Raw genomic sequence first — 19,296 nt, 5'->3', positions numbered from 1 at the left:
AATGCTGAACAATAACAAACTTGTAACGCTCGGTAAGGAGATGCTGAACGGCTTGTCGCATTTGCGAACTTTGAAGCTTGCGGATAACGCTTTAGCTTGCGATTGCCATTTAGCATGGTTATCGCGTCATTTGCGGACTTATCCTCGCCTGGGGCAACATACACGATGTGCATCTCCGGCTCATCTCAAGGATCGCAGTCTTGCCGATGTGCAGGTGAGTCTGACTAAAGAATTATGTTACCGTCTATTGAATTCTGGTTTGCAAAACCCGCAAATGTTCATTTCTCGTCAGAATTTATATAAGCAATTTATACATTGCATTACATTTTACATTAATACATAAATATGTTACATATATTATAAATATGTTCTTATTAAATTATATGTGCATATATACTTGTACGTGTGTTAGCTCTCTCTCCTCTCTCTGTTGGATCTTTTAATTTACTAAGTATTTCACTTTTAAACCGAACATTGTATGAGAAAAGAAATTTTTAAAGAACATTTCTGTGATTGTTAAGTATATCAATATCGCCTTTTATTAACCCAATTCGTGTCTAATACGACTTCTAAACTTATTATTTGCAGGAGCACGAGTTCAAGTGTTCAGGCCTGGTCGAGAGAACGGGATCGGAATGCAGCGCTGAGCCCCAATGCCCGCATCCTTGTAAATGCGCTGATGGGATCGTCGATTGCAGAGAGAACTCCTTGACGAAAGTGCCAACCCACCTTCCCGAGGACACCAGTGAATTGTAAGTAAAACTCGCGCCATGTTCGCGCATTGTACCTGTTCTTCATTCTGACAATGAGATTTATTTCTCACTCGCGAGTATTATCGATAACGCGGATTGACTGAACTTGTACGTTGCTTTCTCAAGTACGCTTTATTTCATCCCTTATTTGGTATTTGTAGTTGCACGGGATATAGCAAATTAATGGCAAATTAAATATTTCTTTTATTTAAATTTTTATTTAATATTTTATTAAATATTTTATTTATAAAATCGCGATTTTTAATAATTAATAATTTTTCCAAGATAATTTTGTGTAAAATCGATAGTCACAAATAATTTTATAAAGTCCAAGATTAATAATATACGTACGACACGCGAACAGAACAATATATTTTCGTATATATGCGTGGAAAGCGGAAAAGAGTAGTGAAACACGAAATAGTACGAACGAGCAGAAAGCGATCGATAGCCTCAGAACTTTGTGAAGCGGCTACTAGCACAAATGTGCTGATTCGCTAACTTATCTGTGTAATTTGTTTTTCCATAATTGCCTGCAGGCGGCTGGAACAGAATGGCATTACAGAAATTCCACCCAAGGCTTTCTCGCCATACAGAAAATTGCGAAGAATGTGAGTAATATTCGTTGACCCGTTCTAATACATACACACATTGCAGATCGCTATTGCGCACGTCGACCGCAACGTTTAATATTTTTATATGTTTCCGGTTTTTCGCCCGTAGTGACCTGAGCAACAACCAGATAAAAAAGGTAGCGGCGGATGCTTTCCACGGATTGAAATCCCTCGAATCGCTGTATGCATCATTTTTCCTTCACTGACACATTTTAAATAACATTCTATTCCATTTGACGGCAACGATAAATAAAAATACGCTTTTTTTGCAGAGTTCTATACGGCAACAAAATTACTGAGCTGCCAGCTGGTCTTTTCCAAGGCCTGACAAATCTACAGTTATTGTGAGTAGATAAGAAAAGAAAGCCATAAATTTAATGAATAAAATTCAAAACGAATAAAACGAATAATTGCATGGAAGTCAGTCTTATTAAAGTTAATAAATTGAAATAGATTAGGCTGGGTTAGGTATAGTTTTCTATTGCATGATGCGAGGTCGACTTCAAAAAGGCGAGAATTAATAATTCATATTAGAACCACTGAAGAAAATGTTTTTATTCATGGCTTCACGTATTGTTCTCGCTTTCCCGTGAAGCATTGCAACGAGGCAACTGTTGGAAATTATGGCGAAACTTATTGTTTCAGGTTACTGAATGCCAATGAGATATCATGCATACGAACAGACCTGTTCAAAGACTTAACCAGTCTCACCTTGCTATCTTTGTACGACAACAATATACGTTCGTTAGCAAATGGGACTTTTGCCAACCTGCGGAGCATTAAAACGCTGTTCGTATTATTAGTATATTGTCGTATTATTACAAAAATTCTTACAAACATTTCCTAATTTCGGCGAGTGTATAAAAAAGTCTTTTCTTGTTGAAATAATTAACGAAGAACATATTTTGTGCTGCATTGAAATGTATCTCCAGCCAGTAATTTGATTCTTTTTTCGCAGACATTTGGCGAGGAATCCGTTCATCTGCGATTGCAATCTACGCTGGCTGAGCGCGTATCTTCACGCGCATCCTATAGAGACATCCGGCGCTAAATGCGAAACGCCAAAAAGAGCGCAGAAACGGAAGATCGATTCGATGCGGGACGACAAGTTCAAATGTAAGGGTAAGCACAATTCGACTTTTCCGGTATATCTCTTCTTAACACTTCGGCAGGGTAATATACAGGTCGGTAGTTTATGTGGAGGAAGATATATTGCACGATGAATGTAAATAGGACCCTATTATCCACTAACTTGCATTTATATTTCACGACATCTTCGTATTATCATATTATGCATTTACATTCACATTCATATCTGTGTGGAATTAATCATTTTCCCTTGTATCAATACAATTTGGATAAATAACGTTTTATTCATCTGTCTCATCTCGGCTATTAAAGCGTTCAAAATCGATAGTAGCGCTTATTACCTTATATACGAAAGGTAAGAGAAAGCGAATAAGCAGAATGGAAATCGGATTGTATCACCATTTATAAATTAATATTCGTTCTTTCGCTAAGAAAGGATATATCGAAAGCCGATGCCCAAGCCATTGAAATTGATCGATCGTGTCACTTTATTATCAATCACACGTGATGGCACACGACGTGCCACATCCGATCCGATCCACGGCTTCCATTTTCATTCATGTGAAATCACCCACCATCGTTCCCGTTTGCTTCTTGCATCACATATCCAGACACGTACATCTTCTCCTTTCTCTCTGTCTCGATTCTTCTTCGTTCTTGTCGACACGTCCGGAACAAGTGACCAGACGATCTATATAGATGCTCTCGCACGGTAGGATAAATGCTGGTCACTTTGCCGGGCGCATGTAATTGCCGATGGATGTATCTTGCTAACCGTAATACCGCCCGGTGTGCATTAATGTCAGCCAATGTTATTATGTACATTCGCAGAGACACGCTTCCAAGCTCATTCGCGCTCGCATAATGATAATCATTTACCGAAACGAAGCTGCATACAGACGAGTGACGTAGATAGAAATTGTACCCTAAAAGGATGTATTTTTTGAAATTTTATTTTTCTATACCGACATATGAAATTTTCCTTTAAATATTATATTCACGAAAGAAAATCATAAGAATATATTTGAACACGTTACACCGTTAAGACATGATATATAAAAATATTGGCTAAAAAAAAGGAACTATAATTTATTTGTAATTTTAATAGAGATCGCTATTTTGATACTCTTTAAATTTTAGGAAATTAAAGTGTTTTAGTTTTACGTTATAGCAATATCAGAGCAAACTTGTATTTTCTATCATTAAAAGTTCCTCGACGAATATATCATGTTTTATGCGGACGTATGATGCACTCGTAGCGTGCTTATTACATCACAGTCCGTAAATTTTGATATGCGACTTCCGGAATTACAAGAATTCTATGTCTCTGTTATTTTCATCGTGCGGTCGTTTGCATTTGCCTTGTCTTTTTGCGACTCCGTAATTCTAGAGAAATTTATTGCAAACGTACGAATGTCCCTCTGTAGAATGCATCTTTTACGACACATTTTTTTGCGGAGCGATCCGTGTTTGCCGTATCCGTTTGAGAATAATACCCAGAAGTATCTAACCTTCCTTTATGCAGCCTCAAGTTTCACCCGGATGCATTCTCCTTGTGCGCCATACTATTCCGAAAAGCGTGTATACTACTGTACACAGGGATGAGACGAAAAAAACCCAGCAGAACCGCGTAACATCTTGCTTGTTAACATCTTGAATATCAAATAGTCTTACAAGCAGTTTTTATATAATAAAGAAAAAGTTCTCAACTATCTCGCGGCTATGTTAATGCATGTTTTAAAATATATATACATATATCTTGTTTGCATAATTAAACGTCATAAGCTATTGGCATTATAAAGTATATTTAAAGATCGATATTGTTAAAGATTGAAAATTTGTTTTAAATAATATGCACAATATGCAATACGCTATAGTGACTTATTTAAGTTCTCTCTAAAAAAAAAGAAACAGGTTGTTATACTGCATATTACAGGGAGCACGAATACAGTTAATCCACTGAAAAAAAGCAATATCCATTCCCTGCAACTTACCCCATACATGTTTACACAAAACTCAATTCAGAGTTGAGAAAAATAAACATTTCGATAGCGCATATGTGCACCTATTCCAGTATAAATGCGCATAACTATTACATGTAGTTTCGCAAACAGGAACTTGTGTCGCGAGCGTTAAACTCGTAGACAACTTTCGCAACTTGCGCCCCCGGTCACGGCAAAAATTTACACGATACCCTTGCTTCTGCATTACGAAGGATTTCGCGAGAATTAGGAGGAGAGTGCTTCTAGTTTTCGTAGAAGGAAACAAATGTTGCTCCTTAAGCGGCACTCCTATCCGAGTACGTAAAGAGTATTGGCGAAGCGGAAGGTGGAAGAGACAACGGAGAGTAATCGATCAGTTTTAACTTTGTGTACAGAACACGCAAATTTTATTTTTTATTTATCTTCTTCGTTTTATTATTCGCCTCGAGCAAAACTCTTGCCAGTTTTATTATTCATATAAAATGTAAATATTGTACAAAGGTGTTGTAGTTCTATGGAATATCTGTTTTTTTTTTACCCTTTATACGTTGCATTCTTCTTCAATACAATAAATAATAAATATTTTTCTTTTAATTGACGTTATCAGCAACAGCTTTTAATATGCAGTTTTATTTATTTGTGAAAACATATGATAAAACGAAAAATAAGCGCGCGCGCAGTCACATCAGAAAAGAGAAAAAAATCAGCTCTTGACGACGCGATGTTTAATTTTCTCGCTGTCTTCCGCTTTGACCCCAACGATCGACGAATGAAAACCGTTATTGTATTTCGACCACCGCACCGTAGAGAAAACGCAGTCGCAATGGCGAGATGCTAGCCGGCATTATATACATGTTGGCAATGTGTATCGTCGATATAATTACGTATGCGTACATCACACTCGGCAATTTGTAATGTGGTGTATAATACGATGATAAATCATTTCTGCCGTAGCCGCACTCATACATAAACATATTTAGCCCTCAACACTAACGCGCACGACGTTAAACACTCGATTAACGTGCAAGTACATACGGCATCACGCGTACGACTGGTTTCGTTTAACGATGCCGTTAATTACGCTGTTCATTATCAAAATTTATCGTTAACGAATCGACATCATCATCATCATTACGTTTACGATATAATTATACATTTGACCGACGTAATTTTCACGAAGAAATGCAGCATTTATTTGTGGCCGGGACGGGATATCACAGCGACTGCTCTACGCACCGACGTGTATGCATTATCCCTGTCGTATGTCGGAGCGAAGTCGTGATCGAGTGCGGAAGTGTTGCTCAGGCGCGATTGTTAGAATTCGACTCTACCCAGAAACTTTGTCCGCAGGTGACGAGGAGCTGTTAACAAAAAGGGCTGGCGAGTGCATTCTGCCTGGCGCTTGCCCCGCACCGTGCACATGCAACGGCGCGACGGTCGATTGCTCCAACAAGAGATTAACTGCGATACCGAAAGACTTGCCGCTTTACACGTCGACTTTGTAAGTATACTTCTCTTAAATGGCGTGTTAAACTACCACGCGTGAAATCCGCGCGAGAAAGAAAACGCGCGCTGTTAATTCCGACGCTAATCACCGATGCTATCAAAGTCTTGTCGGATAAAAGCTCCGTAAACTTTTTCATCGTTCATTGATGAGCAAATCGTCGACAACAGAAAAAAAGAACTTGACAGGACGTAGCTGCCGTTAAAAAGCTTCCTCTAACAATATTTTACTTGTCGTTATATCGCTGAGCGACGTACGTGGGGCGTGCAAAATGAGAAAACCAAAGGCAAACTCAATTTATGTCATACGGGATGTAGCAGCATCCGCAATATATTTCGTGCAGTTATGTTTGTCACGCTGAACGCACTTGCCACCGCGAACATTTTTAGTACTTCCCAAAATACTGTGTGACATTGCGTTGATGAAGAGATAGTAGAGGACGGATCTAAAATAAGGAAAATGTTTCCACCCCAAAATGTTTAAGCTTTCGATATTCAGATACTAAACAATAGCGTTTACTTTGCCAGGCGTTGCTACTTGCTACTCTCGTAATTAAAAATATTACAAGAAGCTTTTAATAAATAATAGGTAATAATTATACGTTACAATATTTAATAGTAATAATTATTCTGCACTATCAGTAATAATGTCTGCAAGTTGGAAAATCATTTACTCGTCTAAATAATAAATATTCTAAATAATGACACTACATCTATATATGCAGTAGATACATACATTACATATATTAAATCACAATATTAGCGATATTAAGGAATGCGATTATGAAAGTTGATATCGATAAATACAGTAACTGGCATTAGCGCGAGTCATTATTTCTGACTAATAACAACAATTAGCACGATAAACATAGACGTATACTACATGAATTAATGATCGTCAGTAAATGAATTGCAGGCTGAAATTGGAAAACAATATAAATGTCAGAAAGATAATAAATTAAATAATTAAAGAAAAACCAATTAAATTGCCCGTATAATCAAAATAAATAACGACTGGAAGAAACTGCAATAAAGTTCATTGCATTACGAGCAAATTGTATGTCGTTTGGCAATTAGTTACGTTTCTGGTTTAAAACTGCTTTGCTAAAAAAATTAGTTTAATCTAACGTAACATCTCACTAAATACCAGCATTCTAGATTATTATTACCTTTTCACGAGAAAATGTTCGTTTCAAATTATCAAGTATCGGACAAGTCGATCGATCGGTCGGGACAGTCCAGACGAGTGGTTAGAATGAATATCATTCGTCTGTAGAGAATTCTCGTCGCTCCGTTAGAATATTAATTCGATCGTTGAACCAGATAATCACCTGATTAAATCGTCGAGTGCGATGAGAAAAGAACAATGCAGATTGGACTATTATTCGCAGTAAATTACGCATTCGGACCGTTCGATGGATCGGCGCTTTATGAAAAAAAAAATTAATTTCTCGATACCATTCAATAATCAATACATCAGTTCATACAAAAAGATCTATATGAACAAAAATTAATATTTTACTATTAGTATATATGGGGTTTTTAGCTTTTGTCTTTGCTATATACCTTATTTGTATCTTGCATTCAAATTTTGTTTCAGCACATATTATAAATATTGACGTAAAATTTGCCTTTCTCCTTACAATCAAAAGTTTTTTAAGAACTTTAATATCGTTTGTTCCAAAATAAAACAACGGACTTTATTAATAATTGCTACAGCAATTTGTTATTTCATTTTATTTCATGCGCGGAACATACATTTTTGTTCTTCGACATATCCCCAGTTAATAGTTTTATCCGAACGTTAGAGCGTATTAATTACGAACGAAGCAAAACAATCAACTGCAAGTTACACTATTGCTCGATATATATCATACGAACGTTCTGCAACGCACCAATTTCTGCACGAGAGTTATTCCAGCGCGCAATTCGCAAAATTTATTGAGCGGCGCATTGTTATAACGCGGTAGCGAATAAATTGCTCGGCGGGTAGTCGAAAACAAGTGATGGAGTAACGAACGGAAAGTACCAATTTCGCCCCTTTTTTTTACGTTGTCGAGTAACAAACTAACCATACATACATATCGCGTACGTGCACGCAAATTTCGACGACACGACAATCGTGACTTCGTTCTACGATCTACATGCATTCCTTTCCGCTTGTGTGTTCGCGCCAGGTTGTTGAGCAACAATGAACTGGACAAGATCAAAGCGGACGGCCTTTTCGAGAAGCTCCCGGAGCTGCAGCATCTGGATCTTAGGAAAAATAAAATCTCGCGCATCGAGGCGTCTGCCTTTCAAGGGGCTCACAATCTCACCGACCTGTAAGTCACAACGCGAGTTCCGAATTATACCGCTTTCGTAGGACAATCTACTTCTTCTTTGCGACATTGTCGTCGTCTTCGTCGTTGTCTTTCCGGAAAACTTCGCCTTTGCGGGCACAATAGAAGCCGTTCTAGAAGTACCGCTGTGTAACATCAGGATTGTTTTCTTAGCGCGGCCTTCTAGTCGATATTTCCAACTTTAAAGAATCTCTCAGGAAATTTTCGAAAGCTGTATTGTCTCCGGCGACAATTATTAAAACAATGCCAGTGGTTTTTTTTGTCAAATACTTGAGCGGTATAGTGTTTGTTTGATTGCGTATCGCGGTTTGCTAAATCCAATTGGAAAGACATTAATTTTTACTTGCAAATTATAATTAGTACTAGAAGTACTTTATAAAGTATTTATATAGTCACTGCTAAATAACTGTTGTTATTGATAATTCATCTGTTTTATAAAAATATCCCATTATACCATGATAAATCAGATGACATATAAATACTGAATCTGCAATACCATTTTTATTATGTACGATTTATAATCCAATACATAATAGGAATCATAGTCATAAATTCTTTATAGATAGCTATATTTTTGAGGCGTTTCGAAGTCGAGCAACAGTTTTGGGCGATATATCCGGAATGTAAAGAATATAAAAACGTTACACTCCGCGGGATATATCACGTCCAAAACGTGCTTTCATAACATGTTCATAACATTTGTACGCTCGTTGGCACACGAAGAATAATATTTATTGACTCGTAAAAAGTGACGGCGAATTGTAACGCGACGCAACTTAGCTCGCAATCTCTTTCCATTTTGTCGCGCGCCTCGTTTCACGATATGACGAGCTCTCTTTTCGCAGGCTTTTGTCCGAGAATAGGCTGCGAGAAGTGCACAACAAGATGTTCTCCGGCCTACCGAGCCTTAAAACACTGTAAGTACCTCGTTGGGCAAACGTAGCGCTGATAAAACGCTATCGTGCAATAAATGATTACTCGCATAATTCACTTTGCGTAGGAATCTCCATGGTAATTCCATTACATGCGTTATGCAGGGATCGTTCGACGGAATGCCGCACATACGCGCCATGTAAGTATTCGCGAGTATTCAACGAATTAAATTACAACAAGATTATTTGCTCCATAGAAACTGTTATCTGTAGATTTTTTTAATATCTTTTTGTATCATATTCTTTTTTTTTTCTCATTATTCTTTGTGGAAAATGCAAGCAGTTACATGGCCTAGAGTACTTAAGCTGTTATATCTCTAAAATAATTACGTATCAACTATAATAATCAGAATATAATCTTCGTGTTACTGCCTCCTTATTGTTGCTGTATCGTTTGATATATTTTTCGGTATCTGCAGCAACATGCAAGGTAACCCGTTATCGTGCAACTGCTATCTCGCGTGGTTCGCCGGATGGCTGAGGAAACGAGAAATAGCTGGAATCACTGGCCGTTGTCACGATCCACCGCGATTAAAGGATGCCATCATCAAGGACATTCCGCACCACGAATTCAAATGCAACAGTGCGTTTAATGCATTATTGTACAATTGATTTTGGTCATCACCTGTTACCCCACTTATAGATATATCTTACTCTCGCAATTCGTATTATTGCGTTTTGCGGTTGATCGCTATGAATTCAAAATAGAGTACAAACATGACGTATCCCGTGAAATTGATAACAGTTTTGCATGCAAACTGATTCGCACGCATACAAAATCGAAATCAATATAACATATTAATTAAATCTGAATCTGTGAATAACGCGTGTTTTATGCCTTCAATTTACATGTCGTCTGCGCAGTGGAAAAAAAAATTCACGAATAAGTCAGTTGCTTTTATTGCATGTCTTTACTCGCTTCGATAAAATAATATTCGTAATCTGAATTGCAAATCCTGTTAACGATCCACCAACTATTTTACACCCATCAGACGACAGCGTGGGTTGCCTAGGTGACGATTACTGCCCGCCTCAATGTAATTGCGCGGGTTCGGTGGTGAGATGTTCGAGGTCTCAGCTTACAGAGATTCCACGCGGGATTCCACCGGAAACCACCGAGCTGTATTTGGACGTGAACGACATCAAGACGATCCAGCCGGAGAGGCTGAACCACCTGAGGATTCTCACCAGACTGTAAATAAAACACGCGTGCAACCTTCCTGTATATCTTTCAAGCGGCTTTCGCCGTGTTTAACGTCCGCTTCGTTTTCAGGGATCTGAGCAACAACCAGATCGGAATGCTGTCCAACGATACCTTCAGGAATCTCACAATGCTATCGCACCTGTAAGTCGAACATTTATTCCGTTACCCTGGGAGGAGTGCTTGGCGGAGACTCGCAAAACCGTTTATGTAACGTACGACATACGAATCTCTTTTGCAGAATCATCAGTTACAACAAGCTGCAGTGCGTGCAACGAAATGCTCTCGCGGGATTGAAGAACCTGCGAATAATGTGAGTCACGTGTGCAAATACTTGACTAACGTTATCATCATGACGTGCCTCTTTTACTGCCGCGAAAAAAATCTATTCTACGCTTTTGTTTACCATTCACACGATCGGCGATTGTTGGACGGTCATACGTCAGTTTTACGCTGTTAAACTGAAGTTATTTAACTACTTTAATCATTAAATAAATCTGTCAGTTAAAAAAAAAACAATATATGATATATTAAAAATCAAGTAAAATTTTTACATTAAATCAATGTTTGAATTGCTGCACAAGGAAATATTAATTGCAAATGAAGATACTAAAGTAGAATTTCGTAACGTCGCGGCCGATCGTCGGAGATTGTAAATTCTTTGTCGATATCTACTTAAGTCTTTCTAGTCGAACAAAATAATGAATTGAAATTTTTCTGTGCCGATAAAAATATGCACTATAATTTCATTGCCCTTTTCAGTTCGCTGCACGGTAACGACATATCGGTCATCCCAGAGGGAGCGTTCGAGGATCTCAAGTCTATAACACATCTGTGAGTATCCACACCGTTCGTAAACCACACGCACTCGATTTTCGATACCAGCCATTTATCGATCACCGATGTTTACAGTGCCCTGGGGTCCAACCCGCTTTACTGCGATTGCAGCATGCGGTGGTTGGCTGAGTGGGTGAAGAAAGATTATGTGGAGCCTGGCATAGCCAGGTGCATGGAGCCTCCTGCGATGAGAGACAAATTGCTTTTGACGACACCGGCTAGTGCCTTTCAATGCAAAAGTAAATATCTCATAAGTGTACATCTCGATTGCGGGCAGAATGGCCAAGAGACTCCGCCTGCCGTTAAGTAAATTAAATTGTTATCCGCGAGTCGTGCGGCAATAATCGTTTGTCGATACAGTAACATAGAACCGTGCGATCATTTACGGTATATTCGCAATTCTGACTTCAATTCTGACTCTCACTTAGATATTCATTAACATTCAGTATTAGTATCGCTCAATGGAATATTTAACATTGGAATCGGGAACGCGGATCATTATCCTGCTTGGTAACGACTTTGCTGTAAAACGGGTCATTGAATATCGATTTTCCATTAGACATAAAAAGTATAATACTTTTTTTTTTTTTAACGACGTTTGGTACGCAGTCCATAGTCTCTTGTAAGAAATAACAGAAAGAATTCCTCCGGTTGCTTGGCCATTGCTGATCCGCAATCGCATACTGGTTGTCGCACGTGACGGTGTTTTTGATTTTTCGTAGTACAGCGCGACGCAGTCTGTTTAGTTCGTGGTTTTTTGGCCCAGCATCACGGTAGGGTACTAAAATTGCTCATTAATCGTAGACCTTTCTTCCGCGCAGCCAAGCAGCAGCCAGCCGAAGTCTTGGCCAAGTGCGACCTGTGTTACACCTCGCCATGCGAAAACGGAGGATTTTGCGAGGCGCTTCCGGACCGGCAGTTCCGTTGCAAGTGCGCGCCAGGATATCACGGGGACCGGTGTCAGCATAAAATTGACGCGTGCTATGGAAATCCTTGCAGGAACTCCGGAACTTGCAAAGTACTGGAGGAAGGAAGATTCAGGTACTTGCTGAACGCGACGGTCTTGATCAGAGTAGTGGCTCGTCGGGCTGACTTTAGAGTTGCTCGTTCAGTGGAACCCGTAGAACGTTTGCGACAGCATTGTACCGTACCGTATCTTAGAAAAAACTTTTTTCGATTTCTTCACCTTTTTTTCATCTTTCTTTCTTATGTCAGTCTCTTGTCTAAATTTTCGCGAATTTCCTTACGAAATAACGTAGCATACATTTACGAATGCGCGACCAAAGACATAATTTTAACGAGCCTATTAATTTTTTAATTGAATTTTCAATTGCGTTGGTTTGATTAATGTCTTAAGAAGTCGTGACTTTAGTAAATAATAATAGTGCGCTAAATCGTGACGCACAAGACAGTCTTTCGTGTATAAAGCTATATGAAAACTTATATTCTTAAGACAATAATCTCGGATTCATTAAAGACAAAAGTCTTAACGTTATCACCGAATGATAAAAATATATAAATTGGTATAATTATTTAATTACATCATTGGAAAGCATCGATACTGTTATTTACCGGTATCGTAGGTATTACATTAGTAGAACCTGCACGTTACGAAAATTATTTCGCGTGTGCCAAGTAGTTTTTTGAAACGTTTTCATTTGGACATCAAAGTAGACGTAAATGGAATATGCACGATGGAGGATGCTTGTATATAGACGAATAGAACGTTGCATCTCGAAGCTTGAATTTGACAATAAATTACAGAGACTTAATAAAAAGAATCGTCTCTCTGAGTTACGTCTATGTTATTTTGACAATTTCGACGCGCCGAACTGCTTAAAATGACGCCCGAAATGGAATACGATCGGAGCGTTCGTCAAATTCTAGCTCTCAACACGCGTAATAAACGGGACCCTCTGCACGTGAGCCCCGAGGAGTGACGACTGCAAGCTATAAACTGCCGACGGCGCTGTCAATAACCTGCTCATAACAGAGAGGCTGTTGCGATTATCGAAAAATCGAAGAGCTGAACCTACGCGCTGGTTATTATATGCGCCAAGCATGTGTACATCAGATCGATACAAGCACACTTGCCTAAGACAGATTTCTAACAATGAATTGATAAATCCTATTTATCTTTGTCTTTATTGCTTGTATATTAGAGGGACAATGATAAAATGTACTTTAAAATTAATAATAATAATAATAAGTAGCTATTTTAATAATGTAATAATTGTTTACAAATTATTCCAATTTATAAGTTCAAATAATTTGAATCATAAGTTTAATCTAGTTTAAAGCAAATAATAGAATTGCATGTGCAATTAATAACTGCTTTTCTGGAGACCAGTACTCATCCAAGCTCTATGAAATTCTTTTTCTACCGTTCCATGTAGAAGCATTTAATTGTCAAACTTAACGTGCTAAACACGCGAAAAAAAAACGAAGAAAAGCAGTATCGGCGGTTTATTGCCCGCAGTAATTTGGCGAATCTATCGCGATCGCATGTCGGGCTCAATGTCTCGATTGACGTTCAGTCGGTGTGTGACAGTTGCGACTGCGCCCCCGGGTACAAGGGACTTCGATGTGAGAGCAACGTCGACGACTGTGCCAACAACAGGTGCGCTAACAACGCAACCTGCGTCGACCTCGTACAAGCCTATCGATGCGACTGCACCCCAGGATTCATGGGAGAATACTGCGAGGAGAAGATACCCTTTTGCACAAAGGGTCACGACCCCTGCGAGAACGGAGGCCGATGCGTCGACCACAAGACCCACTACAGCTGCGAATGCCCAATCGGCTTCACCGGCCTCAATTGTTCCACAAACTTGGATGACTGTGTCGATCATATGTGCCAGGTACGTGCGTGACGTCTTTCGGTAACTGCATTTTATCGATCGCGGGCACGTCGATCGCCACGTATTTTTGTTTCTTCCGAGCGAAATCAATTGTTGCACCAGACATGGTGTTCCTGTACAGTAGATATCTCCAATAATACACGCTTTGGCTGTGGTCCACTTGACGGTAAAAATACTTCGAAGCATTTCTCTTCTCCTTTCTTTCAATGAAAAAAGAAGGAGAAGAAGAACGCTTCAAAGCATTTGTAGCGTCAAGTGGACTGCAGCCTTTGTCGCAATAATATATTAATGTTATAGATTCTATATCTTACTATGTGCAACAAATAATTTCGACGTATGTAATTTCGTCCATTAACGGATAAAGTTAGAAATCAAAAGCTTTAATGCGCGTGACGGAAGTCGGCGAAGTAAATCTTGTATTAGCCGATATTATATTATTTCTACTAATATTTTAACAATTGTTACAAAATAATTTGAGCAATTCTATTTTTTAGCAATATTTCTATACCTTGTTTTTCTCTATTTGTCGTGAGCAATATTAATTAAATATCTTCAGATTTTATAATAATGAATTCTGTAGGTATCGCGATAAGGATTTTCATAATACGCTTTCTATGCACTAACATTTAAATATGCAACATCTACGGCACTGTTGTTGAGTGTAAAATTCATTAAAATAAGTAATTACGCAGTGACTGTAGAAGTCGCGTGCACGGGCGCACCTATCTACACGAGGTCGATGATATCTGTTTCATTTACATCATATCATAGAAATTTATTTTCTCGTATCGCTCGAGGTTGCGACAATCGCAATTAATTTCTGGCCACTGCATTAACAGTTCCTCTTTACATTCGTAGCAGTTGTAATAATAGCACGTTTCGCTTTGGAATGTCCTGATTTTGATAACGTATTTTCAAATTCTTACTTTTGAATTGCGTATGCATTACGCTCATCGGGTTCAACACGCGGATATATATGTATATATATTATATGTCTCTTTACATTTCATTTCAGGAAGTATTATATTTCTCGGTTGAATCACTTAACGTAGTATCGATTTAATTCGGTGCAGTATCAACATGAAAACTCAAACTCAGCGACGTAACTTGACTTGCATGAGAGCTAAACTTTTATTTGACTATCGACTCTTAAATAGAATCCCAACTCAGGCAGATATGATCTACCGAGAGGAGGAAACTTTACAGTCGCGAAGAGCTACGACCCAGAAGCAAAGTTGGCGTACGAAATTTTACGCGAAGATTCTTCTTCGTAGTATTATAACGCCGGCCAAATTTCATTTGAGTGTTTGCGTGGAATACAGAAAGCTCGTGTGGAGTTTTCGGCTTTGTGGTGGCTGGTTCTAAAGCCACGATAGTATATCACGTTCCAAGCTTTCTAAGCTTTCATGAATGGCGCGGAATTGACCTATACAGAAGCTGTCTTCCTATGAATTTTCCATTTCCATATACTGAGCATATTTTCTACGTAGTTAAAACAACTTAATACTGATTATTTTGCGATGCATTTCATACGTTAATTTATTTGAAAGACTTACTATATTTTTGAATATTTTAATTATAGATAATAATTATGATTAACACATTTAAATCGTTATATTGCGTAATAACGTTAAACATTCTGAATTGCTCTTTCATTGGTATACAAGCAGAATTCTGGACTAACCATTGATAAGATTAGCACGTGTAACTCGCAGGGGGGGATATATTATTGCACATATGTGACTTAAGCCCGAGAATACATAGCCTTTAGTTTGAGACTCTAGACCAGGCATGTGAAACTGGCGGACCGCCCGATGATTTGTAACCCTCTGCTAGTAGTTAGTTGCATCCACAGTTTGCGCGCGTTCCTATCTTATCCGTAAACTTACTGGCTGACATTAATTAGACGGCTATATTTGAAATGAATTGACATCAAAATTATTCAGTTTAACTTCACTTTCGTAACGTCTTATTTTCCATACAACAATTTTTGGAAATTTCTTGGATTTTAATCATAATTAAGATTTAATGATAAAACATAATTAAAAACATTTTATAATTTGCTCGTTATAATACGCTGATATTTTATATTAAAAAAGATTTCAAAGATTTCTTAATAAGGATTTACTGTTAAAAACGTAAATATATGCCAAAGGCTTCTTTATTGTTTTTCTTTATTGTAACACTGCTTTTTTCACTCCTGATCTAAAATTTTGATTGGTAAACACTTTTGCGAATTGTAATTCGTTTATTTCGCAGAACGGTGCTACTTGCATTGACGGCATAAATAATTATGAGTGTAAGTGCGCGGCGGAGTATACAGGGAGATACTGCGAGGCTGCACCCTCGACAGCCATGCTGTATCCACAGACAAGTCCGTGTGCCCACCACGACTGTCAGCACGGTGCCTGCTTCCAGCCCGCTCCCGCCTCCGCTGCGGACTATCTTTGCCAGTGCCATCCCGGCTATACCGGTAAGTAAAAAAGAACTTGAAAGTCATTGTCTTCCGTTAATCTTTATAGTAATTATATTCAGAGACATCTCAAAATTTTATTTTGAAGTTTGAGAATTACCTTTTGTCGTGTGTGACGTTCAAGGATAAGCTAATTTAACACGGCGCGACTATACTTATCACTTCAGGAAAACGATGCGAGTACCTGACGAGTCTGAGCTTCGTGGACAATAGCTCGCTGGTCGAGCTAGAACCGCTACGCACGAGGCCTGAGGCGAACGTGACCATCATATTCACGACCACGCAGGAAAACGGGGTTCTTCTCTATGACGGGCAAAGCGATGGGCACATCGCCGTCGAGCTCTTTAATGGGCGGGTCAGGGTTTCGTATGACGTGGGTAATTATCCTACCTCAACGATGTACAGCTACGAGATGGTGGCCGACGGCAAGCCTCACATGGCGGAGCTTCTGGCGATCAAGAAAAATTTTACATTGAGGGTCGACCGGGGTCCCGCCAGAAGCATCATCAACGAGGGTCCGAAAGAGTATCTCAAGCTTGTCACGCCGATGTTTGTCGGTGGCGTAACGCCGGAAGTTGCTAAAGTCGCATTTACCGAGTTTCACCTTAGAAATATTACGAGCTTCCAAGGTAAGTTTCTCTCGCGACACTGTGAAATATCGTTAAGACTAATTGACATTCTTGTATTATCTTTATAGCTTTAATAAGTCATCGACGAAGTATCGCAATTATGAAAAAGTGGAACAGTTTTAATAAAATTGCAAAGAAACTGTACTTTATAGAAATGTATTCTTGTCATATCGCGACATAAAAAAGCAAATTGAATATTCGTTTCTTCATTTAAATTGGTTAAATAATAACTTTGGTCATATAATTATCAACTTTAAATTACGTTTAGCTAATTACAAAAGCTGTCATAATAATGTTATAATGAAACCGTTCGGTTGGAAATTTCAAAGATTTCACGGATGATTTGTGCTCTCCACCGCCGCTAGTTCCAACACCGATACTCTGCGGTTCCTCTGGGAAACGATAGTTGTCGCAAACTCGGAATATCAGCCGCAAATTTGCAACTTGCGGAGACCTCATTTAATATTCGGTTACATTTTTGATGTCCCCCGGCGCAATACTGATTTACTACGTTTGCATGTAGTGTACGAAATAATATGTAGCATGGTATATATGCGACCGAGAGAAACTAGATTTGAAAAGTTTCGCGACACACGAAAATTCGTGATCGGCCTGCATTATGCAGCATAATTTGTATCCGGGCTTTTTGTATTGTAAGATAAGGAAAGCTATTTCAACAGTGAAAGTATATCACCGACGTCAATCACTGAAGTTGCGCGTAAAGGAGCCTCTTATGAGAATTTATGCAGGCGCGAATGCATGCTCGCTTACGCCCTTACTCAATTGCATCGTAACGTTCGGTACACATTCCCATGCCGCCACTCTTTATATAGGATAGAGCAAAAGTTTCTTCCTCGCCAGATCCATTAAAAGTTTACTTGCTTTATCTCAGGCTGCATCTCCGAGATGTGGATCAATCATAAGTTGGTAGACTTCAGCAACGCCGCAAAGATGCATCGCGTTACTCCCGGATGTGCTACTAGCGAGGAGGAGGCCGACGAAGCGAGAGATATTGTTGAGGCTGAGGGAATTAACAATAGTGGCAGTAACGAGGAGTCCATGCCGCAAGAGCACATACCTCGCGAACATTCTGGTATATGTCTATAATTGCTGCTTTATGCAATGCTAACTTTAACTTATTAAGTTAAGAATTGCTCACTTTTGAGTTGGAATTTCTAAAATTAAAAATATTCAAAACCGTTTACAAATAATACATTGAAACGGATTTTTAAGAAAGTTTTGTCTATTGAACAATTAATTGCAATTAATTGTTAATTAACACGAATGACTAAACAATATAATGACTCGCGTTTATGAAGTAAAATACATTAAATTATATATTGTATGTATTATATTATATTGCATAATAGAGGAATATTTGCACATTAAATTGGATTAGAAAGTTAGAAGAAATTATTTCGTTCTAAATTAATCCAAAATGTTCATATAATATATTCTTGATAAAAAATAATATGTATTAATTATAGACGTCATCATGTCGGTATCTGGATTGGTGCCTTCGCATGCGTGTATCGGACATGAATGCAAAAAAGGATCTCAATGCATACCGTCGCCGTATGGCAACGGCTATTCTTGCCGTTGTCAAACTGGCTGGCAAGGACGATACTGCGAGAAAGGTATAAATTCTTTTTGAATATTATATGCTCATATATAGAGATATATGCTATATATATTTATTGTAAAATAATACAAAATATTGCAGTCTCTTCTCAAGACATTTTTTTATTATCAATGTTGCGACATATGTATAATATTTAATTTACAATATCTTGCGCTTTTGCTCGATCGCTCTCGATAAAATAATTAACACCAATATCGCAGCACCGACATGTCGCAAGGAGCATACCAGGGAGTACTACAGCGAGAATGGATGTCGGAGTCGACGACCCGTGAAGCTTGCTAAATGTTGGGGAAGTTGCGGCAATTCCTGCTGTTTACCGCGGAAGACTAAACGGCGCAAGGTACACCAGATATTTGTATATCGATTAGGACTCGCGAATGATCTGGTTTTCTGCGGAACAATGCGGTTGATTCTATTGTACAATTTTCAATTGTCTGGG

The 19,296-nt window shown here is 38.5% G+C and overlaps 1 protein-coding gene and 1 long non-coding RNA gene across 5 annotated transcripts in view; one reads left to right on the top strand and one right to left on the bottom strand.

Annotated features, from left to right (window-relative positions):
• The window catches only part of LOC139808007 (uncharacterized), a 324,746-nt gene that overhangs the window by 278,506 nt on the left and 26,944 nt on the right, over window positions 1-19,296 (bottom strand). The window lies entirely within an intron of this gene.
• Sli (slit guidance ligand) overlaps window positions 1-19,296 on the top strand; it is a 311,298-nt gene that overhangs the window by 287,486 nt on the left and 4,516 nt on the right. Inside the window, exons 6-29 of one of the 2 annotated variants that reach the window (XM_071769583.1) lie at window positions 1-214; window positions 589-752; window positions 1,292-1,363; window positions 1,476-1,547; window positions 1,639-1,710; window positions 2,012-2,155; window positions 2,325-2,482; window positions 5,788-5,938; window positions 8,118-8,264; window positions 9,128-9,199; window positions 9,283-9,354; window positions 9,634-9,797; window positions 10,207-10,408; window positions 10,488-10,559; window positions 10,657-10,728; window positions 11,178-11,249; window positions 11,328-11,491; window positions 12,074-12,293; window positions 13,804-14,113; window positions 16,373-16,586; window positions 16,754-17,215; window positions 18,108-18,308; window positions 18,703-18,852; window positions 19,058-19,197. In XM_071769583.1, coding sequence (XP_071625684.1) covers window positions 1-214; window positions 589-752; window positions 1,292-1,363; window positions 1,476-1,547; window positions 1,639-1,710; window positions 2,012-2,155; window positions 2,325-2,482; window positions 5,788-5,938; window positions 8,118-8,264; window positions 9,128-9,199; window positions 9,283-9,354; window positions 9,634-9,797; window positions 10,207-10,408; window positions 10,488-10,559; window positions 10,657-10,728; window positions 11,178-11,249; window positions 11,328-11,491; window positions 12,074-12,293; window positions 13,804-14,113; window positions 16,373-16,586; window positions 16,754-17,215; window positions 18,108-18,308; window positions 18,703-18,852; window positions 19,058-19,197 — 3,781 coding nt within the window. Of the gene's footprint in view, window positions 215-588; window positions 753-1,291; window positions 1,364-1,475; window positions 1,548-1,638; window positions 1,711-2,011; window positions 2,156-2,324; window positions 2,489-5,787; window positions 5,939-8,117; window positions 8,265-9,127; window positions 9,200-9,282; window positions 9,355-9,633; window positions 9,798-10,206; window positions 10,409-10,487; window positions 10,560-10,656; window positions 10,729-11,177; window positions 11,250-11,327; window positions 11,492-12,073; window positions 12,294-13,803; window positions 14,114-16,372; window positions 16,587-16,753; window positions 17,216-18,107; window positions 18,309-18,702; window positions 18,853-19,057; window positions 19,198-19,296 lie in introns of both variants that reach the window. The other variant, XM_071769582.1, reaches the window with a different exon arrangement.

The sequence above is a fragment of the Temnothorax longispinosus genome, chromosome 2, assembly GCF_030848805.1.
Source record: "Temnothorax longispinosus isolate EJ_2023e chromosome 2, Tlon_JGU_v1, whole genome shotgun sequence".
Taxonomy (NCBI): Eukaryota; Metazoa; Arthropoda; class Insecta; order Hymenoptera; family Formicidae; genus Temnothorax; species Temnothorax longispinosus.
Note: the sequence above shows the minus strand (reverse complement) of the source record. Positions and strands in the feature narration are given on the sequence as shown.